General features: G+C 44.5%; 3 protein-coding genes and 1 non-coding gene across 5 annotated transcripts; 3 read left to right on the plus strand and 1 right to left on the minus strand.

Moving 5' to 3' along the window:
• The first annotated feature begins 1128 nt into the window (after positions 1-1128).
• UPF3B (UPF3B regulator of nonsense mediated mRNA decay) lies at positions 1129-11198 on the plus strand. Of its 2 annotated transcripts, none has more exons than XM_039362378.1 (10): positions 1129-1452; positions 2764-2870; positions 3019-3125; positions 5369-5467; positions 5948-6058; positions 6289-6332; positions 7051-7239; positions 7920-8089; positions 8837-9143; positions 10166-11198. In XM_039362378.1, the coding sequence occupies exons 1-10, from the start codon at positions 1294-1296 to the stop codon at positions 10310-10312; spliced, it is 1440 nt and encodes a 479-aa protein (XP_039218312.1). In that variant the 5' UTR covers positions 1129-1293; the 3' UTR covers positions 10313-11198. The 2 variants fall into 2 exon arrangements, with proteins under 2 accessions (XP_039218312.1, XP_039218311.1); XM_039362377.1 differs by having other exon boundaries at positions 1131-1452; positions 7911-8089.
• A 964-nt stretch (positions 11199-12162) lies between these two features.
• On the plus strand, positions 12163-15406 carry RPL39 (ribosomal protein L39). Its single transcript, XM_039362370.1, has 3 exons — positions 12163-12289; positions 13074-13177; positions 15163-15406. The coding sequence occupies exons 1-3, from the start codon at positions 12287-12289 to the stop codon at positions 15209-15211; spliced, it is 156 nt and encodes a 51-aa protein (XP_039218304.1). The 5' UTR covers positions 12163-12286; the 3' UTR covers positions 15212-15406.
• LOC120316617 lies at positions 14129-14260 on the plus strand. Its single transcript, XR_005559013.1, has one exon. It is a non-coding gene; the product is annotated as a small nucleolar RNA SNORA69 (small nucleolar RNA).
• A 2649-nt stretch (positions 15407-18055) lies between the features above and the next one.
• SOWAHD (sosondowah ankyrin repeat domain family member D) lies at positions 18056-24023 on the minus strand. The gene is made up of 2 exons (XM_039362392.1): positions 23663-24023; positions 18056-20618 (listed from the first exon to the last, which is right to left on the minus strand). The coding sequence occupies exon 2, from the start codon at positions 20474-20476 to the stop codon at positions 19454-19456; it is 1023 nt and encodes a 340-aa protein (XP_039218326.1). The 5' UTR covers positions 20477-20618; positions 23663-24023; the 3' UTR covers positions 18056-19453.
• Between the last annotated feature and the right edge of the window lie 176 nt (positions 24024-24199).

The following is a 24199-nucleotide window of genomic DNA, read 5'->3' on the forward strand; positions in this document are numbered from 1 at the left end:
TGTTTGCCGCTTTGAATTACTTATAAAGCAATAAAGCCAGTGGATAAAAACTAATAATTGGAAAAAAATACCTAACAGATAAATAAAATAAAATGTTGGAGAACTGCTAGGCTAAGTAATTTCCAGGCAGAGGCTAGGGGTTTTTTGGGGAGGGGGTCACAGGGCTGGGGGGGGCAAACGTGCCTGCACAATCCTTCTGGTCATTCCCCAGATTATAATATTTGCCTCCCCATTATTATTATTTTTTAAAAAAGAAAATCTTGCTTGGGGCTTCACCCTGCAAGGACTTTTCCTGCATTTCTCTCCTCTTTGCTTGCTTAATTTTCCTTCCTTTTTGGGGGGAAGAAAAAAACCTGCATTTTTTTTTTAAAGCAAAACGTAAGCAAAGATCTCCCCACTTTTTCCTCCTCTTCCGACCAGGCTCAGGATCCATTTGTCCCATATATGTATATGTATAAAATGCCATTTTATACATATACATATATATATAAAATAGGCATCATCAGCACCCCTCCGACCGGCCCAGACGGATGGGGACTGCAGTCGAGCGATGGGGTTTGTAGTTCCCCCCCCCGCACCCGCAGCGCCGTCCACAGCCTTCACCTTGCCGTTGTTTAAATACCGATGGATGTACAAGGTGGAAAGTCCCGGGATGATCAGCGCCGCGTACATAACCGCCGCCGAGGGCAGAATTTCGTACCACATCCCGACGAATCACCGCTTCCCCCGAAGTAACTGCAAGAGCGCCCGACAGCTCACTGCGCATGCGTCACGGCTCTCCTGCCGGGCATTCCGACCTTCCCGGCCTCCGGCCCCCAGAATGCACCGCGCGGCCGGAAACTTCCGCTCGCCGTTGCTGTGGCAATGCCGTTCGAACGGCGGAGAGAGCCCTTTTTTTTTTTTTTTAAGGGAAAGACGAAGCGGTTTTTTTTACCTATTCTGCTTTAATTCTTTGGGCTGAGGTCTCCAAACGGGCCGGGCAGTTATTATACATAAGCAGTGCCGGTTGTAAGCCGGGGATCTTTTGGTACAAGGGAGGGGTTTCGTTTCCCCCTTAGATTTGAAGGCGCAGAGCATGCTGGGAAGTGGAGTCCCTGCCGCCCTGGACTGGTCGCCGTGGCAACGCGAGGCCTGGCGGAGTCGCGCCGCCTCCCTGGTCGTGAGGAGGGCGCTGTGGCGTCGCGGCCTCGCTCGGCTTCCCCCTCCGCTCTTCCCGCGAGAGGAGCGGGCCGACTCCCGCGGCCGAAGAGGCGGCGAGGCCCGCGTGCTGCCCCGCTCCCGGCGGCGTCCACCATGAAGGAGGACAAGGAGAACGCCAGGCCGAAGGAGAAGCGCGGCGGGCCCCTCACTCCCGCCGCGCTCGGAGCAGCCATGGCCGGAGCGGACGCCAAGGCGGGCGGGGAGCCCGACCGGCTCGAGAGGCCCAAAGACAAGAAAGAGACGCTCAGCAAGGTGCGTTCGTCGGGGGGGGGGGGGGCGGGAGAGGAAACGAACTCGGGCCGCCTCCGCCCAGACCCCCGCTGGACTACAACTCCCATCACCCCCAGCTCGCTGATGTCCATGAATAGAGTGGGGGACTTTAGGAAAAAAAAACATTCCTTTGGCAGACTAGCAGGTCTCAAGATTTATGGCTGCTGTCCTGATGAATAATAATGATGATGATGATGATATCCTGTTTAATAATAATAGTAGTAGTAATAATGGGAATAGTAATAAAAGGATGGTACTAATAGTAGTAGTAATATAGTAATAGTAATAATGGAATAGTAATAATAAAATGATAGTAGTAGTAGTAATATAGTAATAGCAATGGGAATAGTAATAATAAAATGATAGTAACAGTAATATAGTAATAGTAATAATGGGAATAGTAATAATAAAATGATAGTAGTAGTAGTAATATAGTAATAGCAATGGGAATAGTAATAATAAAATGATAGTAACAGTAATATAGTAATAGTAATAATGGGAATAGTAATAATAAAATGATAATAGTAGTAGTAATATAGTAATAGCAATGGGAATAGTAAAATGATAATAGTAATAGTAGTAATAGAGTAATAGTAATAATGGGGATAGTAGTAATAAAATGATAGTAGTAGTAGTATGCTGTTATTCTTCTACTTTGGTTAGATCAAGGGGCCCCAACCCTCTTGCCCCCCCTTTCCTTTCCGTCTGAACTGGTTTAACCCTTTATGGGGATGCTTCAAGCTCCACCCACTTTTAGTGAGCTGAGGAGGTCAACACTGAGGGGTCCTGGGTGCTCTGTGAGGTTGGTGCTTTTCCTGCATACGTTTCATGACCCAACTAGCTAACATCATCAGTGCTAGAAGGGAGGAGGGTTTTCCCGCATTTCTAGCACTGATGTTGTTACCTAGTTGGGTAATGAAACGTCTGCAGGAAAACCACCAACCTCAGAGAGCACCAAGGACCCCTCATTTCAGCCCTGAGCTACAAATATCCTCCTTCGTTGATGTCAACATTGCAGGTTTTGGAAAAACTATACATAGAGCAAGTTATTAGATCCAGGAAGGATTCCACAGTACTATTCCAAATAAAATGAAGAACAAAACACATCTGTGGATGAATATTTTTATTTAGTGGCATGTTGGCATCTGAAGTTAATTTTTATTATGAATAATAGGGGAGAGGAAATATGTGGTTTTAATTAAACTATTTGATAGCTCGCTTTAATGTTTCTTTATATTTTAAAAATGCTTTGGTGTTTCACCTGTTGTAAAGGATGAAACCTTTTTCTTTAAGGTAGTGATTCGACGCCTTCCTCCCAGCTTGACCAAGGAACAGCTTGAAGAACATCTCCAGCCGCTGCCAGAGCACGATTATTTTGAATTCTTTTCAAATGACTCTAGGTAAAAAGAGAAGGCTGACTGTGTTGTACGTAAAACGATGGCATGTCACGTCTGTCTTTCAGTTTTTACACCCTTCCGTGTTGTGTATATTTATACTCACCACTCAGCAACGTTTTCTTAAACATTGCCATTTTTTGTCCTTCTGCAGTTTGTATCCTCACATGTTTTCCAGAGCATACATCAACTTTAAAAACCAAGAAGACATAGTTCTGTTCAGGGATCGCTTTGATGGTTATGTTTTTATTGATCACAAAGGCAAGTAAGCCTACAATTATCCTATCTCTGTTGTTCATATATATTGGCAAACCTTTGTACAATACGTCTATTGTAATTCTGGAACCACCTATTTGCTTCCATGCCATAACTGAGTTAAGATTTTTAAAGGTAACGTGTAGTTCAGAATGCACATAATTACACAACAACAATCTTACTAATCTGAGGTGGTAGAGGTTTATTAGCAGGGAAGAGCACGTAGGATCATTAATACCTCAGCACAGTTTCTCTGAAACTATTGTATCAGATTTGGTTTCAAATAAGTAATTTTTGAATTGCAGCGTAAACTAAAATTGTTGTATAAAAATGTCAATATTTGGGTTAATTGTAACCTTTAGAACATAAAATCTGCACAAAGGAATACAGCTGTCAGAAAGAGGTTCAGTTGTGCTAGCTTCTTGCTAGAGATCCAGACTAGTCTAAGATCCCATCTGTTTAGGGAGGATTCGGGGTTTAATATAGAAGTTTATAGAGGCAGATAAATGCTCCGATTTCCTGATTCTTTTTTAGCTTCTTTTTAAAGATAGATCAAGCTGGCCAGCTTTGCCAATCCAGATGTGATGCAAAAAAATAAATAAATAAAATGAAGTCATCAGTTCAGGAATTTTGTTTTGTGGCCTTTCTGCACCTAAAATAATGGAATTGGCATAGTGGAAATATTTTTCCCGCAGTAGTTTTGCAATTGAATATCATAAACATTTTAGGGTTTACAGTAGATCTTAAAGAATTCTGGGGGGGACAGCCATGTCAGCAGCCATTGTTGGCCCTGTAGGATCATGCTGCTTATTTTTTTGTTTATTTATTTATTTTGCTTATTTATCATTTTTCATGTAGCCAAAATTACTTTACAAATCATTTATGTTAGGTTAGTCATTGTTGTTCAAAAGCATTTATTCAGTAAGCCCAGACACCCATCTATTATAAATGTATGCATTTGTATTATCTCACCAGTGGCCTGTATATTCTAAAACCCGTCGTGAAATAACTGGAAACATACCGTGGTTTTAAAGCTAGTTTGCATAACGTAATTCCTACCATCTGAATTAAGCCACAACGTGCTCAGCGCAATGCATTTCAGGCAGTCTTTTTTTCCCCCTTGCTGTTGATGAGAATGGTGGACAGGAGAACTCACAGGATAAGGAATGACTTGTGTGATGTCATCTTTTAGTCACTTGCTTTGGGCTTCTATGCAATCCTCAATTAATGACGATTTGCGCAGCAACCATTCACCTAGCAGTTCTGGAGGGATGGTACTTATGCCCAGTTCCCAACGCTACAGCTGTTGCAACATCCCTACAGTTGTGCCATCAAAATCCAGGCACCTGGCATTTTGACACACGACCATTGGTGTGCTTCAGCTCCCCCTATTCCTCTGCCTCCCCTCCATCTCTGCCCTTTTGCGACCCTGCACAGTGGCAGTCCTTGATGGTGGCAAAGCCAACCTTGTTGGGGCTGGAGAAGAGACCCAAGGCAGTCAGCAGTCTCCACCAGCGATCACCACACCCAGCCTCAACTTCAGCCCTGGTCTTGCAGAAGAGTTCCGCTTCTAGCCCTGCGGTGCAGCCAGTACCCCAACGCAAAGCCCTAGCTGCCCCTGTCACCGTACACTCCCCAGGCCCTGCTATACCTCCAGCAGATCATCATCATCATCTTCTTCCACTTATTGCCAACAAGGTATGCCCAGCCTGGCTCTAGGTCAGTGGTTCTCAACCTTTTTAATGCCGCGACCCCCAACTGGTCGTAAGTCGAGGACTACTCAACTGGTTGTAAGTCGAAGACTACTCAACTGGTGCAGTACTGTTTGCAGAATGGGACTTTTGGCGGGCTCAGCAGGGCAGAGACAGCCTGGACAATTCCTATTGGCTTTTGAAAGCCAATAGAATTAGACTCTATTCAAGAGAGTCTGTTCTATTGGCTTTCAAAAACCAATAGAATAAAAGGGAGTAGCACAGCCAAGGAAAAGGGGAAAAGAAATGGCGGACTGCGTTGTTTGGCGACCCCCGTGAAATGGTCGTTCGACCCGAAATGGGGTCCCGACCCACAGGTTGAGAACCACTGCTCTAGTGACGTAGCTGCTGGCGATGCCGTCCCTCCTTCCCGAAGGCCACGTGTACTTCTCTCCAAATCGCAGACTGTCCCTTTGGAAATACGTTCCGTGCAACTAACAGCCGCTGTTTCCCTTCCGAATGCAGCTCTTTTTACAAAGTATTTGTGCGTGTAAACAGGTCTCGAATATCCCGCCATCGTGGAATTTGCTCCGTTTCAAAAAGCTGCCAAAAAGAAGAATAAGAAAAAGGATGCCAAAGCTGGAACCATTGATGAGGGTTAGTAGTGATAATGCTGTGTTGCCCTTTCCTTTTAAAATTGCCTTCAACCAAGGCAGCTTGAGAGTTTCTGGGTGCAGTTCCCAGTGTGCCCAGGTTCAAAATTTCCAGATAAGGGGATTCTCATGACCAAGATTACTTTGGTTATGTTGGTGTGTAATCTGCTGGAAACCATCCAGCAGGACTGTACCCCTTTTACTCTCTTGGTGTCTTTTGTTACCAGCAAATAAATATTCTCCTTTTGAATCGTCCGCTGCATGGTTGATCTGGTCTCAGGAAAACGTTTTTATCATTTAACATGAATGCAACAATGCAAGCTTTACAGCATAAGTTGTAGAACATGAAATTGTGTCATCCCAAAGACAATAGAGATCCTATATCTAGCACCACTGCATGCTGGCTATTATCATAGACTTCGTAATTTTCAATTTTTTTTTTTAAGCCTGTGTATTTATAGTCTATGTGATGATTGTTTCTTAGATCCAGAATATAAGAAGTTTTTAGAAAGCTACAGTGCTGATGATGAAAAATTAACATCTACTCCCGAGACTTTATTAGAAGAAATAGAGGCAAGAAATAAAGAATTAATAGGTATGTTCTTAACACAACATATTCAACACAACTATAACTGCTGTTCGTCTAACATTAGTTGCAGTTAATTTAATATGGAAATGAAAGCTTCTAAAATCCTCTTTGCAGCCACATTATAGAGAGAAATGCCTTACATGTATTTATTTTGGTAATATTTTTGCAGTAATTTCAGTTTATGCCTTTTAAAAATACACACGTAGATACTATTTATTCATTTTTTTACTCTTTAGCTAAAAAGACAACTCCTCTGTTGAACTTCTTGAAGAATAAGCAGGTAACGATGATTCCTTCATTATAGCTGCTTTATGATCTATTGCTCAATGTGCACATGTATTTAAAGAAATGGTGTCCAATTAAACCTTACTCCAATTAAACACTAATAATATTGGGCTTTCTAATCTTGTTCTGGGATTTATGTTCAGGGTTTGTTTGTTTGTTTGTTTGTTTGTTTTGTAGAAAATCCTACCCCCAAAAGCTATGTTTTGAAATTATCTTTCCTACTCATGTCCTGGTTTAAAACATCCAAATTCCTCTTTGTGCGTGTAGGCTTTTAAAGAAAGATCATTATTTTAGTGTTACTTTAGATCAGCGGTTCTCAACGTTTGTGTGACGGTGACCCCGTCACACAAACGTTATGCGCATGCGCGGCGCGCATGCACGGCGCCGCCCCTGTGCGTGGCGCGCATGGGGGCGGGGCCCTGCGCGCGGCGCCACCCCGGAGGTGCGGCGCCGCCCCATGCGCGGTGCGCATGCGCGGCGGCGCCCCCCGGAGGGGACAAAATGGCGGATCGCCGCGTTTGGCGACCCCACAAAAGAGGTCGATCGACCCCAAATGGGGTCGCGACCCATAGGTTGAGAACCGCTGCTTTAGATACTTTAAAGTAACTTTGTAACTTAATAAAGTTTCTTAACTTAGAAACAAAGTACTTGCAGTTCATATCAGGTTGACGATGCTTTTGATTGGAAAACCTAACCCGGTGGTTCTGTTGCAGAGGCTTAGAGAAGAGAAGCGAGAGGAAAGGAGGAGACGGGAACTAGAGAGAAAGAGACAACGGGAAGAAGAAAGAAGGAAGTGGAAAGAAGAAGAAAGGAGAAGGCGAAAAGAAGCTGAAAAAACAAAGAAAGTGGAGAGGTGTCCGGAAAAGGAAAGAGACAAATCAAAGGACGAACCAAAGATTAAGGTATAACTTCTTTCCTGTAGGATAAATAGCCTACAAATACTGTGTGTCTCATGTATATTTGTAGAATATGATAGCCAATCCTGTGTAATTTAAGAGCACTGTCTGTGGAGCTCCGTGGAGCATGTCTGAGCCAGCACGCTGGCTGAGGAATTCTGGGAGTTGAAGTCCACAAGTCATAAAAGGGCCAAGTTTGAAGACCCCTGCACTATTCAGTATATTTTTATTTAGAGTAGGATCCATTCTTGATTATAGCAACTAGGTTGACTCCCAGTGCTAAATTTTAGTGTGGTCCTTTTGGTTTTGACTTAACATGATCTTTTAACCGTTATTCTAACTGATTTTACAAAAATGGATTAGGAAGCCGTAACTTAGCACCGTGTATGCATCCAGCCATCGCCTTGCGGGCATAAGTAATTGAGAAGACGAGTATGAAGTGGCTTAATCAAAGCCTTAAACCTCACACTAACTTGACTTGAGGAAACAAACGCAAGAATTACACCTTCAGTTGTTTTAAGACCCCACAGGAGTCAGTGAGGAAGAACACTCTATTATGGAAATAACTGACAACGCTCATGTTATATTTAATCTTGTCGGTAGTTGGCCCAATTGCTAGCCTAGCTTAGCGTAGAAAGTCAATTTAGTAAGGAGGACTAAATTTGTTTTTTTCCTAGCTACTTAAGAAGCCAGAGAAAGATGAGAGAGACTTTGAAAAAAAGGAGAAGGCCAAGAGACTGGAGAAAGAGAATCTGAGAGAGGACAAGATTGTCAGCCCAATTGGCAGCCTGCCAGCCAAGCGCTCCGACGGGGAAGCGAAAGAGGAAAAGACCAAAAAAACAGTGTACCCACTGCAGTACGTATTCTCGTTTCTCAGACCATCCTGGTTAACTTGGTGCCTTTCCCCCCAAATTCAACTTCTGGAGTCCGTATTCAAATGTAGTCACTGTTTGATCTGCCTTACCATTTCAAAGTAATTAGGAAAAATTACTGCCCAGGTTCGAATCCCTGAAGGGTGTGACTAGCTGATGAGGGCTAATGAGCCTGAAATAGCTATACTAGTCTCCCATTAACTCTTTGCCAGCCACAAATTTTGAATGTGTGTGTGTGTGTGTGTGTGTTTGTATGTATGTATGTGTGTGTGTGTGTGTGTGTGTGTGTATACTTAATAGTATTAAAAACAAATCCTGGGTATATATTTTACTTCACATTTTATATATATTATGTGTGTGTATGTATGTTTGTATGTGTGTTTTCTGAGGTTTTCGCAGGTATTTGTATGTATATATATATACACACACACACACAAAAATTTGTGGCTGGCAAAGAGTTACTGGGAGACTAGTATAGCTATTTCACACACATCCCATACATCATTTTAAAGTATTTTAATCTGGAAACTTAGGCTGGGGGGGGACTATATAATGTGTGAAACTTTTGATTTCTAACGTCTTGTGTTATTCATGTAGATTATCAAGAAATTTGTTGCAAGTCCCCCCCCCTTTTTTTTTTAAAAAAAAAAATCTGTGCAAAGTCCAGGGTGGCCAGTGAGCACCTGAGAAGGAGATTAATGTCTCTCTCTCTCCGAATGGCTTTGCGTCAGATTTGAAGACGAGGGCGGGAAGGACTACCGAGAAAGAGACCACGACCGCGACAGAGACTACGAGAGAATCCAGCGGGATAAACTCCGGCGCCAAGAAGATGAGCGTCGACGGCAGAAGGAACGCTTTGAGAAAGAGAGGGTGTTCCGGAGGAAAGAGGAAGACATGAAAAGAGAACGAGACTCCTTGCGTGAAAAGGGGAAAAGAGCCGACTTTGTGGAGTACGTGGGCAACCCCGAGAAAACGGAGAAGGGGACGAAGGAGGATAAAAGAGACGATTTGGCCAAGAAAGACCGGATCCGAAACAAGGTGCTGGTCTTAGGTTGTTGTTGTTTTTATTTATATATTATTTATTCAATTTCTTTAGCCACCTATCTCAACCAGATGATTGATAATACCTCATTAGTCCCCGATACGGTGGAGAGGTAGAAACAGCAAATAGATGGTATTTTTTTTAATCAAGGGCGTAGACACACAGGGGTGTTCACGCAACATGGTTGGTTATTGTTCGTTCAAAAGGAAACTTGATTTTATCACTCTAAAAGGTCAGCTTCATAGGGCTTCTAAGTGAGAAGGCTAAACCTTCCAATTAGCTATAGGAATTAATTGGTTGGGTTACTTAGTACCTCAGTGTACTTCCCTATTTTCTCTAAAGCATTCCAGGTCTGATTCATAGGACTGTTCTGCCTGAAAGAAACATTAATTAAATCCAAGTTCACCCAGCCCACTTCATGGCTAGCTTGAGCTGGTTGAACTCATCAGCTCATTAGCACGGATGATGATGATGTCTAGTTTGGGTCGTGAAACATCTGCAAGAAAATATCCAGCCTTAGAGAGCAGCAAGGACCCCACAGGCCTTTTCCTTCTACTCTTCCTGCTCTTCTCCACCCTCCCTCTTCCTCTTCCTCCTCCTCACACACCCCACTCCCTTCTAGCACTGATGATGTTACCTAGTTGGGTAATGAAACGTCTGCAAGACAACAGCCAAGCTCAGAAAGAATCAAGGACCAACCGCTTAGTCCTCCTCTTCCTCGTCCTCCTCCTCCTCCCCCCCTCCATAATAAACCCCACTCCCTTCTAGCACTGATAATGTTACCTAGTTGGATAATGAAACATCGGCAAGAAAACAAGCTCAGAGAGCATCAAGGACCAACCCCTTAGTTCTCCCCTCCATAATAAACCCCACTCCTTTCTAGCACTGATGGTGTTACTTAGTTTGGGTAATTCTCCTTTTCTGAACTCCTGTTCATCCAGTGTCGCCATTCTAATTGCTGCCTCATCTGCTCCGCTGGAAGCGGAACATCCCGTACAAATTCTTTTTGTCCTTCCAGGATCGACCAGCCATGCAGCTCTACCAGCCAGGAGGCCGGAGTCGGAGTCGTTTATCCGCCTACGACGAAAGCTCTCCCAAGCCATCTGACCAAGGAGCGGATAAAAAGCCGGAGGGTGAGGCTAGTAACTTGAAAGAAGAGGTGTGACGGCCTCACCTGTTCTTATCGAACAAGCAGCCAAAGAGGATGAACTGTACAGTCCAGAAGTGCCTTGGGGAAGAGGAGGAGGAGGAGGAGGAGGAGAGAGCAGAGAAAACTATGCTTTGGGATGTATCTGGTTTCTAAGCCATGTGCAGAGTCAAAACCCAACCTTGTGTTCGGCAAGCGCATTCTCAGTGAAGAGACCACATCAGCAGGAGCCTCAGAAAAGGGAGGTGGGCTCCCCTCAGCCCAGTACAAGTGCTGTCTTTGAAATAATAAAAGCCACGAAGCAGTATTTGCACCTCAAAGCCAGTCCTTGGGATCACACCAGGGTTATAAGGTTGGATCACGGTAGTCGGTGCTCCCAGAATTTGCATTATTGACTGGAGCGGGAGAAAAACGCTGTCATAAGTCATGAGAGAGTTGGTCTTTTTTTTTTTCCTTGTGTTTCTAACAGCTAATGGCAAAATTGAATTTTCAGAGTGTAGCTTTGCATTTGCTTTGCTTTGCGAGAGGTTTGTACAGCCAAAATGAAAGCGCTGACATTAGATACGGATATTTTTTTAAAAAAATACACAGTTTTTGTTTTAAAGGCAGCCGTATCAATCTTAATTTACCCTCTGCTTTTTCTGAATGCCACCTAAGAAAATAGTTTTTTTTTTGGTTTTTTTGGCTTCAGTTCAGACTTCCTTCTTCAGTGCACTAAGGTAGCCATCCCCCCTTTCCCCATTCATCTCTCTCGGATTGCTTTTCTCCGCTTTTCTAGGGAATCTGGGGCTAATTGGGTGAAAAGGGCTGCTGAGGAAGAACTCCTAGCAACAGACCTGGGCTCTCCTTTATGCTAATCCAACACAGCTATTTTATATTTAATAAAACACTGTCCATTTATAAATGTTTTAAAGTATCATTTTGTATGTCATGACTTGGTGGGGAAAGTGCAGCCTGCATGTCCCAGGATAATGTTGCAGGATCCAGTCTGGGTCGGTTACTGGGACCAGAGGTTTCGTCTTCCGAGCTTTTGGAACCGTGCTGGAGCCCATTCTCCAGCAGAACCAATGAAATTCTTCCTCCAGCAATGTTTCAAAGACATTCTCTGCCCGATTGTCATGCCAACAAAAAAAAAAGGCTTAATTCACCATTAAGGTTTGATCAGACGCCTTTGGTCATGAAATGAGTGATGTATATGTGATATATAAATAAAACCCCTGGGGAATGTTGGGAGTCGAAGCCTGCAAATCCTCAACTTGCCAAGTCAGAAACCCTGAATTACTAGATTGTTCCAAATATATCCAAACGGGCAAGCATGCACACTGAATAAAAGAAAACAAATCCATGGAGCCCAGGTAAATTCAGTACGTTTTTACTACTTTTTGTTGCTAGTTGCGAAGTCGTGTCCGACCCATCGCGACCCCATGGACAACATTCCTCCAGGCCTTCCTGTCCTCTGCCATCTTCTGGAGTCCATTTAAGCTCACGCCTCCTGCTTCAGTGACTCCATCCAGCCACCTCATTCTCTGTCGTCCCTTTCTTCTATTGCCCTCCATCTTTCCCAGCATCAGGCTCTTCTCCAGTGAGTCCTTCCTTCTCATTAGGTGGCCAAAGTATTTGAGTTTCAACTTCAAGATCTGGCCTTCTAAAGAGCAGTCGGGGTTGATCTCCTCTAGGACTGACTGGTTGGATCACCTTGCAGTCCAAGGGACTCGCAGGAGTCTTCTCCAGCACCAGGGTTCAAAGGCCTCCATTCTTTGGCGCTCAGCCTTAAAAATCCTGCTGTAAACCCTTTGACCTTCACGGACTTACCTGCTTGAAAATTTGCAGTACCGCGTAGGAGACGCTGAGCGGGGCGGCGCTGTCGAGTCGACTTTCTAGCCTTCACAGGAAAAGCACTCGTCGCCTTTTTCCCATCATACCCGGCGCTGCTTCCCCCTTCCTTGTCTCTTCCTCTGCCGCCGTTGGGGTAGTCGGTGGCCGCGTTGGACGATGGTGAGTATATCCGTCGCAATCCTCCCTCGGGGAGCGGCCTGCCCACCCGCTTCCCCGGGCCGGGCCCTCCGGGGGCCTCCTGCGGATCACCCCGAGTTCCATTTCGACAATTGGGGACCGTGTATAGAAAAGAGCGGGGGGGGGTGCCCGGTTAAGGCCCGCCCACCGCCGCTTGAACGGGGAGCTGTTTGTAGGCCTCTCCTTACCATAGAGTTGCCCTTCTCGGTGATAAAGGAAGGGATTGAATGGGATTTAGCGAGTCCGAAGAAAGGTTGGCTGGATTCCGGCCCAATTTTACGTATAACGAGCCCATTTGGCGTTGTGGGGAAGGTGCTGGCTTGTTTTTCACCACCACAGCCCTGTGAGGTGGGTTGGACTGACTGAGAGAGAGGTTCTGACCCAAAACCAGCCAGCCAGTTTTCATAGCTAAGGCAGGACTAGAACTCACAGCCACAGAGTATGCCGAGTACAGAATTAACAGAATTGGAAGGGCTAAGGCAGGACTAGAACTCAGAGCCACAGAGTATTCCGAGTACAGAATTAACAGAGTAGGAAGGGACCTTGGAGGTCTTCTAGTCCAGCCCTCTGCTCGAGCAGGCGGCCCAATTGGACCTCCCTCACCCAATACCCGAGCTTATTTGAGAACTCTGAGCCTTCTAAGGCAGGGGTCCTCAACCTTGGCAACTTTAAGACTTGTGGACTTCAACTCCCAGAATTCCTCAGCCAGCTTTGCTTATCTTGACCACCGCTTAAATTGTTTCTGACGTTCCTTCCCGATCTCCAGTCGTCCCATAAGACGTTCAAGATCAAGCGGTTCCTCGCTAAGAAGCAGAAGCAGAACCGTCCCATTCCACAGTGGATTCGCATGAAAACTGGCAATAAGATCAGGTAAAAACTCTGGAAGGAGCCGTCTTCAGATGCCCTTGATGGTTGCCTGCCTGCAGTCAGGCCCCACTAGCAATTTCATGGGGATATTTTATCCTTTGAAGAAAACTTGCCTTAAGTTCAGTTACATCCTCCTTCTGAATCAGGGGTCCCAAACTCTTCAGCTCCTCAGCCTCTTTGTGAAGTTTCAGGTGGTCCATTGGCCCCCAAACATTGATTATACAAAAAAATCAATACTATTTAACCAATTCTGCTACAAATAACAACATCGACCTGATTTTGTATGAGCCCATGTTGATAATTGACCTGACTGCCTCCTGGCATCAAACAACTTTCTAACACAGTGGTTCTCAACCTTTTTAATGCCGCGACCGCCAACCGGTCGTAAGTCGAGGACTACTCAACCGGTCGTAAGTCGAGGACTACTCAACGGGTGCAGCATCGTTTGCAGAATGGGACTTTTGGCGGGCTCAGCAGGGCAGAGACAGCCTGGACAATTCCTGTTGGTTTTTGAAAGCCAATAGAATTAGACTCTATTCAAGAGAGTCTACTCTATTGGCTTTCCAAAGCCAATAGAATAAAAGGGAGTAGCACAGCTAAGGAAAAGGGGGGGGGAAATGGCAGACTGCGTTGTTTGGCGACCCCCGTGAAATGGTCGTTCGACCCCAAATGGGGTCCCGACCCACAGGTTGAGAACCAGTGTTCTAACAAATCCTCCTTATCTTTTTTCATCATCTGTTTTGTTTTCCTGATTTCCCTTGCCACACTCTTTTCATCCTTCTGCTTCTTTTCACATACACCCCCTTCTCTTGGAGTGCAAAACACATTTGCCTTCCTATCCATCCAACATTTTGTTTCTCTTTGGCACTGAAACTTTGAGATCTGTTTCCAGGTCAGATGAGTGAAGATTATTTCCTTAAAGGGAACACTTTTTTTTCTGAAAGGAAATTTCCCGAAGCAGGTTGCAATTGCAGGGTTTCCTTGTATGGAATCACTGCCATGTCCCTGCTGAGAGCAATTCTGTTACATAGGATTTGATTTCTCCTTCATCCTGGTGAAATTTGTCTCCTTTTAACAGTGACAAGCGTTGTGGGGAAAACACAAAACAGTTTTCATCATCTTTGTCCTCTTGAGAGGAACCTCAAATGTCACTGGGCTAATATCTAAGGGAAGTTTTCTGGGATGTAACGTGGGAATTCAGATTTATTGATTGCTTCATCTGTCAGGGCTGCTTCATCCTTTTAATAAAGTTTACATATAATACAGCATGCGTATAAAATGTGCAGAGCCAGAATATGTACATGTTGGGGGAAAAAAAGAATTGTTTGAGGAGGTAAATGAATAATTTGGAAGCCTGTTAAATGTGTGTCTTCACCACCATATGAGGTTAGCATGAAGATCTATTTAAAAAGAAAGCAGTCACCTGGATTTGGGTAAATCACTGAATTTTAATCTAAAAGATTTGATTAGTTGATCTGGTCCATAAATTCCAGTTGGATGATAGCCTAGTAACATCCTCATCTCTTATTACTTTAATTGTGGGCTTAATTTTTTGGGGGGGATGGGGCAAATGTTGGGATGCTAGACCTTGTTATGGGTCCCGTCCTTGTGCTTACATTGCATAAGGCCAGGGGTTCTCAACCTTGGCAACTTTAAGACTTGTGGACTTCAATTCCCTGGCTGAGGAATTCTGGGAGTTGAAGTCCACAAGTCTTAAAGTTGCCAAGGTTGAGAACCCCTGCATAAGGCTGTTTGTCAAAGCAGCTTGTGTTGAAAAATGAACGCACTAGAGGGGGTTTTTGTGCATTTAAATGAGGAAGGGGATGCAGATTGACATGGGAAAAGTGTTCTCCCTCTGCTTTGTAAAAGAGGCCCTCCAGATTACAGATCCCTAGTTTAGTTGCTGTTGGCTTCTTGCAGTTCAGATTTTTGTCTGTTAGGCGCTCAGAGCTGTGTCTCGCTTACTAATTGTACCTCTTTTGTTCTAGGTACAATTCCAAGAGGCGGCATTGGAGAAGAACCAAGCTGGGCCTGTAAAGAGAAGCAGCTGCAACCTTCGCCATGTCTGTCTGGCAGCCAGCTTTTGTGCCCCAGGCCGCCTCCCTTCTAAACAGAGCCCTATTTTCAAGACTGAATCTCCTTGTGTATTGTGTACTTTTCTCCCACCTTTAACGTTTTTATTTCCACAAAGAGATTTCCAAAGGAATTAAAACCAAATAATGTGGTATTTTGTGTTCGTGTTTTTGTCCTTTATTTCTCACCGTAGCTGTGTTGACTGAATTCCTGCTGCCAGAGGAGAGATGTTCATTAACGAAGAGGAGATTAGTTAATTTCAAATTCTGTTTGGATTTATTGCTTATACCCACTTACGTCTGAAGGGAAAGCCTTGACAGTATATAAAAGACTTTGGCAAGTAATCCCAAGCAAATAATGTGAGAATATTTGTGTGCTGCTCAAAGTCGTTTGCTGAGATGGACAGCTATAGAAATCAAATAAATTAGTTTCAAGTTTGGAAATGCATTGTTTCAAAGTGCTGGTGGCATTAACTAAGAAAACTCGAGACAGAGAAAAAAATAACACAAGGTAGAAAATTTAAAAGACAAAGTACAAAAGATTATAGGAGAAAGAAGAAAACCAAAAAGAGGTTTGTGATCAACTGCGTGCAAAACATCTCTGGAGTATTTTTTCTTTTTAATTATATTCAGTAAATATAATTTTTACAAAGTCTACAAGCTGTTACAGGAAGTGAAAATTGTTTTTTCGGTGTTTAAAGACAGAAAATGCTTCTTAATCGCAGACACTTTGCAGGTTGAACCAGAATCAACAATGAAGCTGTTACAAAATAATTTTCTGAATAGTTAGTTGCATTTAATGAGGATTAACAAAATATTAAGAAAGCAATCATTTACAAAATACCCGAACTGTATAAGAAAGTAGCAGTGATACCCATAACTCAAAGAGCTGAGGAGCTAAAAACGACTTAGCAGACTTTACCTACAGTGAAGATGCTTACCGAGCTGTAAAGTCATGATTGAATGAGATTCAGATTTATTTAAAAAGAAAAAGAACTTTTAACCAGCTGTATTAGTGGGATAAATGCCTTGTCCCTCTAAAAGACTATACATGTTAAGACATGGTTTGATTAACCATCATTTGTACTGAAGGATTAAAAGGAGTTTTAGATCTAAAAATGTAATGCTGCTGATCTGGGCAATTTTTAGGGAATTCCTTCAAAAAAAAATTCTCTGAAACTTTTTTCTCCAGGTGGTTTTGGAGATAGGACAGGATTTCAAAAACCCATAGAATTAATGTTGACAAGCTTGGACACCTGAAGCCAAGTGAATACAGATGTCTCTCTCTGTGTTAGATAGACTGCCTTTTCACTGGAAAGTAACATTTGAAATAATTTTTCCTGGCTTTATCCAGGAGGAGACTTTGCTCCTCTTACTAGTATAATCCGTTTAAAAAATGTGTTTGACTTTTAAAACAGCCATGTTTTACACCATTATTTCTTGCTATGGCTTCCAACCTTGAATTCAGCCCTGCTTCAAGAATTAGTTGGCGCCACCCTATGAGAAGAGCTGGGTTGAATCAGATCAAGGACTACCTGGTTTGGTTTGTGGTTTCCACAGATACCTTCGAGAAATCTACCAATAGGAGGCAAGTACAGGTGAAACCGCCTTCTATTTCCTGGCAATGGAGTTAAAAAATATTAGAGGCAAACATTTGTAACCTCTGCTAGTCTATTACCTTTACATTAGTAGATCAGGGTAGCAATGTTGGACCTGGTTGAGGGCAAGGTGATCCTTCTGATCTTACAGGATCTTGGTGGCTTGATATCGGGATCCAATCTGGGTCTGTTAACCAGGATCAGAGGTTTTATCTTCTGAGCTTTTGGACTCGTGCTGGAGCCCATTCTCAAAGAATTTCTCTGGGTGCTTTGAACCTTGATTGGATCCTGCAACATTATCCCGGGACACGTATATTTGCCTTCACTTGTGATGCCATTGAGCACAAAGTCTTAAGCCAGGAGTGTCCCTGGCAACTTGAAGACTTGTGGACTTCAAGCTTGGCAACTTTTAAGACTTGTGGACCTCAACTCCCATGGATGTCTGGCTGGAGAATTCTGGGAGTTGAAGTCCACAAGTCATAAAAGGGCCAAGTTTGAAGACCCCTGGGATAAGGTATCATCTGTATTCTGATACGCTCTCAATCCTAGGGAGAACAAGAGATGGGAATGACCTATGCTGGTCTGTGGAGACTGGGTTAGAAGCTCGAATCCCTGTTAGATGGTGAAGTTGCTCGCCAGACAACGGATTGCTTGAAGGTTCCACGAAGAGGCAGATGCTGTTTGAATGTTATGGATCTCCCGTTAGTTACCTTCATTGGACTGAAGACAGTAGCCCCCTGTGTTTATTATTCCTGAATTCCTTCTTGGGGTAGAACCATTTCTGCTTCAACAGAGACCCCCCCCCCCATCTCAGAATCAACCAGCCTTTGCAAACACCAGATGTCACTCAATGTTGTTTTTCTTCTGCCCGCACATTTCCTGAAGTTTCATATGCCCTCTTCCGGTTACGAAACTTGTGGTTTCTCAAAAGTGCCAGTGGCAGCAATATCAACAAACTCCCAATACTTGAATCTGCCTGCTTTGACCCCCATAGCACAGGGGTGAGCAACCTTGACCCCCTCCATCCTCTTTCAACCATGTAGTACATGATTCTCTTGGTGCAACTCATGATTAGCTGATCCAGAGCTTTCTGGATTCACCCAGTTTGGGGCCATACGCGAAACACCGATTCACATTTCTGCTCAAAGGTTTAAAGACTTCTTTGCCCACCAGGACGCCCCCCGTTCACAAAAAAAACAAAAGGGACAATGTTAGTTGAAATATCCTTTATTTAAAACAGAGAATATCCCTGAAGCTCTCAGAACTCTATACTCCTAAAATAGATTAATGTTAAGGTCTCCTTTGAGGTGAATTCAGGTCTTTCACTGGAGATCCTGCAGATTAAAACTTACGCTCTTGGTTGCGCTTTTCTTTTGATCGGGGAGCAGGAAGGACAAATTAAACCAGGTGGGCAAAACAAAACAAAAAAAATGACTGATCAAACAAGGCAACTATCAAACAGTATCCTAGAGCAGGGGTATCGCCACTTTTAAGATTGGCGGACTTCGACTCCCAGAATTCCCCAGCCAGCCATGCTGGCTGAGGAATTCTGGGAGTTGAAGTCCACAAGTCTTAAAGTTGCCACGTTTGGCGATCCCTCTCCTAGAGGCTTGCTGCTGAAATTTTTGCAAAGTTTGCCACATTAACAGGAAGGGCTTGGTCTAACTTAAGCGCGCTTCCTTAACGTTCTTTCGAAACGCAGGACAGGCAAAGCACACCCAAAAAACATGCGTTTGTGGAGCATTCCAACTCTTTATCTTCTTATCTTAAAATCCAAAATCTGTATAGACAACTCTAAGCCTTCAGTATTCTCGTAAAGTAAAATGCACGGCTGAACTTAGCTCAGCCCTGAATTGCACGGTGGGTAAGACTGACAAAATCTGGTTTTCAAAGACATATTATTTCTGACTCTTTTTCCACCCCATCCTGCTGAAAGAACTGGCAGCCGGTGTTATATTCTGCTTCCTTAAGTGTTGCAACTCGGATTTTAAAAAGCTTGCCAAATTGTATTGTTGAGCTGTCAGAAGCAAGTGATTTAGAGGTTTTTCAATCACCAAAGGTGGGGCTGTCCACTCTCAATAAAGTTCTTTGCTACTCCTTCGGCCTAGCATAATCCGAGTACATTATGCAAAGATATGCACATATCTTTGCGTAATGTAATCTCCTGCATTCTCCCAGGACAAGGTGAGAATTTTTCCAGATGCAGAATTCAATTTCTTTGCACATCATATATTCACAGCCCTTTAGGGCAGGGGTCTGCAACCTGGACAACTTTAAGACTTGTGGACTTCAGCTCCCAGCTATGCTGGCTGAGGAATTCTGGGAGCTGAAGTCCACAAGTCTTAAAGATCTCAAGATTGCAGACCTCTGCTTTAGAGAACAAATGCCAGGGTCTTCCTCCCCGTATCCACTTCCTTGAGCCAAAAAAGAGTTCTTATCCCGGAGACTAAAGTATAAGTAGGTTTGCTAAAACTCGGGAGATAATCTGAGCATTTCATCAACCACCCTACGGCTTCCTCCACCTTCTTAAACCGTTGTGTCTCTAATGGCGGCCGTGAGGATCAGTCCAAGCCAGGAGCCCAAACACCATGATCCCACCCGGGAGATCTCTAATGATCTTGAAAGAACGCAGCGGCTTGCCTGAAGATGTTCCTCAAATAAGACCCCGTGGGACTGGCCCTCTGGCCTGGCCTTGCAGTCTCAGCATTGTGGCCTTCCGCTCGAAAGGCCCCGATCCAACTCCATCTTGAAGGAGCACAGTTGTTGTTGGTGTTTCCCGCTCCTGGGACGGCCAAGTCTTCTTCAGTTGCCCCCAGGAGTTCCTTCAACTCTCTGGGAGCGCTGGCGTGGAGGTACTGCCAGGCTTTGCGGCCATTGTGGTCTCTGAGGCTGGTGTTGGCCCCAAAGGCTCCTACCAGGATTTTGAGGGTCATCACGTGACCCTGAAGAGCAGCCAGGTGCAGTGGAGTCAGTCTCCCGCTGGCCGTGGGTACATTAACATTGATTGGGTAGCCATTCCTCTCTGCGAAAGTCATCACCTGGATCAAGGCTTCGTGACGGCCGTGTTTGGCCAGCCAATGGAGGACGGTAAAACCAGTCACAAAATCTCTCCTGGAAAGCAAGCTGGGCTCCTTGGCTAACAGGTCAAGGATGCTTTCCGGGTCTCCTTGAGCCACCGTCAACATCCATTCGTGCTCCAAGGGGTCCAGAGCTAAGCACAGCTCTTCAGAAGCCACCTCTGAGAAATTATCCTCTACCTGTTGGCTATCGATCGGGATGGAGTCTTTGGGGGAAGGGGTAAGCCAGGTAGGGCTGGCCTGACTGGTCTGCAGGAGAAGCTCCTTTAGGCCTTTCCTCCTCGTGCTGCTCCAAGACATGGAAAGACGGGAGGGGCTCATTTCGGCCCCCCACTTTGCCGAATGCCTCTTCGCCCGGTTGTAGCTCCTGTTGGTGGATTGACTGCGGAGAAGATTCAAGCTTTCAGCCCGGTCAGAAGGGCGAGGGGATTGATTGCCAGCAGCAGCTGGACTTTGTTGCTGCAGGTTGCTCGCCAGGGCAGGGGTCTCGTCTCCTTCTTTCTGCTTGCTCTCCTGTTGCGCCTCCATCACGTCCCTTCCTTCAGAGTCCAGCATCTCCTCAAAGTTCACGGTACTTTCCCCACATGTGTCCTGAAGTCTCGGTCACTGTTGTTGTGCAGCTGTCTCTTGAAGTCATCCCTTTCCTGCTCTGAAGAGGAAGCCAGCGAGGTCTTTTCTGCTCCTCGACGCTGCCTGCCTAGAAAAGGGGGAACCAAAATGGACCATCAGCACTTAGCAAGAGGAACTGATCACTCACTGAGAAAGAGACCGTGAACAGCAACACTCCGACAAGAAGTTTTTTCACCACAGAACTGCAGTTCTTTTGTTCATCTGCAGCTCTCCAAACTGGGGTCCTTGGCGCTCTCTGAGCTTCCTCGTGGGGTCCAAGCTCAGAGAGCGCCAAGGACCCCACGCTTCAACTCTGAGCTACAAATTGTGGGTGCTTCATCCCTGGAGGTTTCTAAGCAGAGACTGGACAGTCACTTGTCTGAAATGGTATAGGATCCCCTGCTCGAGCAGGGGGTTGGACTAGAAGACCTCCAGCGTCCCTTCCAGCTCTATTCTGATTCTAAATATTCTCTTCTCTCCAACGTTTTGGACAAACTCAAGGACAAACTTTCATTGTTGATAAATGCTCTTAACTTCCCTTTCAAGCCAACGGACACTTTCATTAACATGCCTTGTGATGCAAGCCAAGAATATTATGCAAGAACAAAACAACGCTTTCTGTTTCCTTACCCATCAATTCATTTTCAAAGAAAACTTAGAAGAAGGACCATTGAACTTTGAGAAACCTTCATCTTCAAGTGCTCCACATTTCTAATATTGGAACAGTTCACAAACACAGGGTCCAGATATACCCACTTGCCCAGATCAGTTAAAACTTAAAGTTATAGCAACTCCATCCCATGCTAACTATGGTTAGTTTTAATCTTGGTTGGGCTGGCATGTGCGTATGCAGCTTAGCATGCCATACAAATGCAGAGTGAGCTGATTATTCACTATATTGTCTGAATCCAGAAAATAAAGTAATTAATTCAGGGACCAGGTTATGTCCATTAGTGAGGATTTTGCCCCTGGCTTTGAAGTCAATCCTGGTCTTTTCGTTTGAATCTACTTTTTGCTTTTCATTTTTTCCAGCAAGATTTATTTCGGGATGTGGGGGGGAAAAGGAGCTTAGGAAAATGGAAAACTGGGGACACCCATAGCAGATTTAAAACAAGAAACAACTACAACAAAAAAACACACCTCAAGATGATGATCTAACCACACAATCAAAGCCCTGCCCCTTATTTACATACATTGCAATGCAAATAAACTAGGATCAGGACTTCAGTTGCACAACTGTGGTCCTTTTTTTTTTTTTTAACCTCTTGGACTCTCCCAGTTTGCACACGTCCTGGGAAAACTGTTTAAAGGAGCAGAGCTAGTGTTGAGGCTATTCTGAGCTGCCCCATTTGGCAGCCTTATCGATCTATTTTTCTAAAATTAAGACTTTTATTAATATGGACAGTTTGATGGTTTTTAAATTATCACTAAATCATCATGCAGGAGCCGATGCTGTTTTTGCTGCCCCAGACTTAACACTGGTGCTGAAACTTATTTTGAATGTTTGGACCCTGTTCTTTTTGCCAGGTTTTAAATACACTCCAGAAACCATAATCCTGACTCTTGCTCATCCCTACTTCCCCAGACAGTATAAAATAGGATATTGGGGGGGGGGGTTTGCTCCCTCCCACCTACTAATATCCCAGCAGCAGATGTTTCAAGGGAAAGAGAAAAAGAAAGTGCTGGAGGGAAGCTGTTCCTGGAAATACAGTAAATTCCGCCCATTTTTCCCCCCCTTACCTAAGAGATTCCAGGGTAATCCAGGGTAAAAGCAAGACAGCTTTCCAGATTTCTCATTTTACCTATCGGCATACCCCATTATCTTAGATTTTGTGTGTGTGTGTGTGTGTGTGTGTGTGTGTGTGTATGTGGTTGCAAAACAGTTGTAGAGTTCAAGCTGGGCAGCCTTAGGATTGCTCCAAACAAACAAGTAGTGGCACCATTTCTGACGTTGTATAAGGCAGGGCCTACGTCCCAACGTTGGCAACTTTAAGGCTTGTGGACTTCAGCTCCCAGAATCCCATGCTGTCTAGGGAATTCTGGGAGTTGAAGTCCACAAGTTGCCAAGGTCATTACTCCTAAGAGATCAGTAGCCAAGTAAACGTGTCTTGTTGGGTTTGGGGTGGGGGGTTTTTTTTTTTTTGGTATTTCTATTCACAAGTGACAAAGGAGCTTAATTGATTAAATTTATATACTGACCCACTTGTTATCCAAAATGACTCTGGATGCTTTTGATTTGAGGGGGGATTCCCCCCCCTGCACACCTCTGTCTTAATCCCTTGGTGCACAGGTAGAGCAGCAAGAGAAGGCATCAGAAAACCTCAGCCTCCTTATATTTGAATTTGTCTTTTCTTAAATTTAGTTCCTATTGTGTATAGTTTTTGTAAAAATTTTGTTATATATATATATATATATATATATATATATATATATATATATATATATATATATATATATGGTGCTATTTGATAAACCCTGTCCACCCAAATATGGGAGAAAGAAATCTTTTGCCTTGTATCAGCTCAAACTAGAGCCATCCAGACATGTCAGTCACAACTGCGACATCATGTAACACAGCTGCTTAACATGCAGACAGCCCAGGTTCGAATCTCAGAAAAGGTATGATAAGAACTAAAAAGTTCGAAATGGCTATTCCAGTTCTCCTTTAATTCTTTGCTAGCAATCCAAATTTTAGAAATATATATGTTTGTGTGTATGTGTGTGTATAAAGTTAATAAATAAATAAATAAAAAGGAAGGTGGGCCTGGGAATGAACACCTGTCACACTGACATATTTTTTTTCTGATGATTTAAAAAAAAAAAAGCTTTCCTTCAGTTACAAAAGAGACTCCCCTTTTTGCTCAGTGCAGACTGGATGCATTACCAGCCTGGGCTGTCCACTTTTTTTTTTTTCAGCAGCTCCTGAGACAGTCCCTGCCGGCGCCCAAAAAAAATCAACCCTGTAGGGTAGGCTGTTCCCCATGAAATCCGGATTGGGGAACTGGAAGCCGCGGCGGGTCGTTGCTCCGTTCCTAGCTCAGTGCTGCCGACTTGTACTCAAGCTACCCTCGTGCTCAAAAAACCACGATGCCAAACCATCATCCGACGCGCAAAGAGAAAGTGGCGACCTACCTGGGCTCAACCTTCTTCTGAACTCACCTCCGGCTGATCCGAATTGCAATTCCTTCTGCTCCCCCCCCCGCCCCAAAAAAGTTTTCCCTCCTTCCTGCTGGGTGGGATCGCTCCCTCCTTTTTTCCTTTTTCGGAGTTTCTGGATCGTAGAGCCGGAGCGCGCAAAGAACGCGCGGACCGGGGGCCCTGCGCGCTCCTGAGCCGGGTATCGTGGGCGTTCCGCCTTTCTCCAGGTGAGCGGCAAGGCGGCTGTTAGTCCGGTCCGGTGGTCTCCTTACCCCGGCTTCTACCCTTGACTGGAGCCCCTCGGCCAGCCGCAAACCCCCCCCCCAGCCCCCAGCAGCTGGAGCTAATGCGAAACACCCGCCCCGCAAGTCCCTTCTTCCCGTTTGGAGCCGGCTTGCTTCCGCGTCTTGAGCCAACCTCCGGGCAAAGATTGCTCTCTTGCCCTGCTTCGGATCCGAGCCAAGAAAAGAAAGAAAGGAGGAAGGAAGGAAGGAAGGAAGGAAGGGAGGGAGGGAGGGAGGGAGGGAGGAA

This window comes from Crotalus tigris, unplaced genomic scaffold (assembly GCF_016545835.1).
Source record: "Crotalus tigris isolate CLP2741 ecotype Arizona unplaced genomic scaffold, ASM1654583v1 scf7180000019427.664434, whole genome shotgun sequence".
Lineage (NCBI taxonomy): Eukaryota > Metazoa > Chordata > Lepidosauria > Squamata > Viperidae > Crotalus > Crotalus tigris.

What these genes read in the sequence shown, in the direction of transcription:
- UPF3B (XM_039362377.1), top strand. Translation starts at nt 1,294, where the DNA reads ATGAAGGAGGACAAGGAGAACGCCAGGCCGAAGGAGAAGCGCGGCGGG. An exon ending in ACTTCTTGAAGAATAAGCAG is followed by an intron (nt 6,333 to 7,050) that starts GTAACGATGATT and finishes GTTCTGTTGCAG; the next exon opens with AGGCTTAGAGAAGAGAAGCG. An exon ending in AAGACCGGATCCGAAACAAG is followed by an intron (nt 9,144 to 10,165) that starts GTGCTGGTCTTA and finishes TTGTCCTTCCAG; the next exon opens with GATCGACCAGCCATGCAGCT.
- RPL39 (XM_039362370.1), top strand. An exon ending in AAAACTGGCAATAAGATCAG is followed by an intron (nt 13,178 to 15,162) that starts GTAAAAACTCTG and finishes CTTTTGTTCTAG; the next exon opens with GTACAATTCCAAGAGGCGGC.
- SOWAHD (XM_039362392.1), bottom strand. Translation starts at nt 20,476, where the DNA reads ATGCTGGACTCTGAAGGAAGGGACGTGATGGAGGCGCAACAGGAGAGC.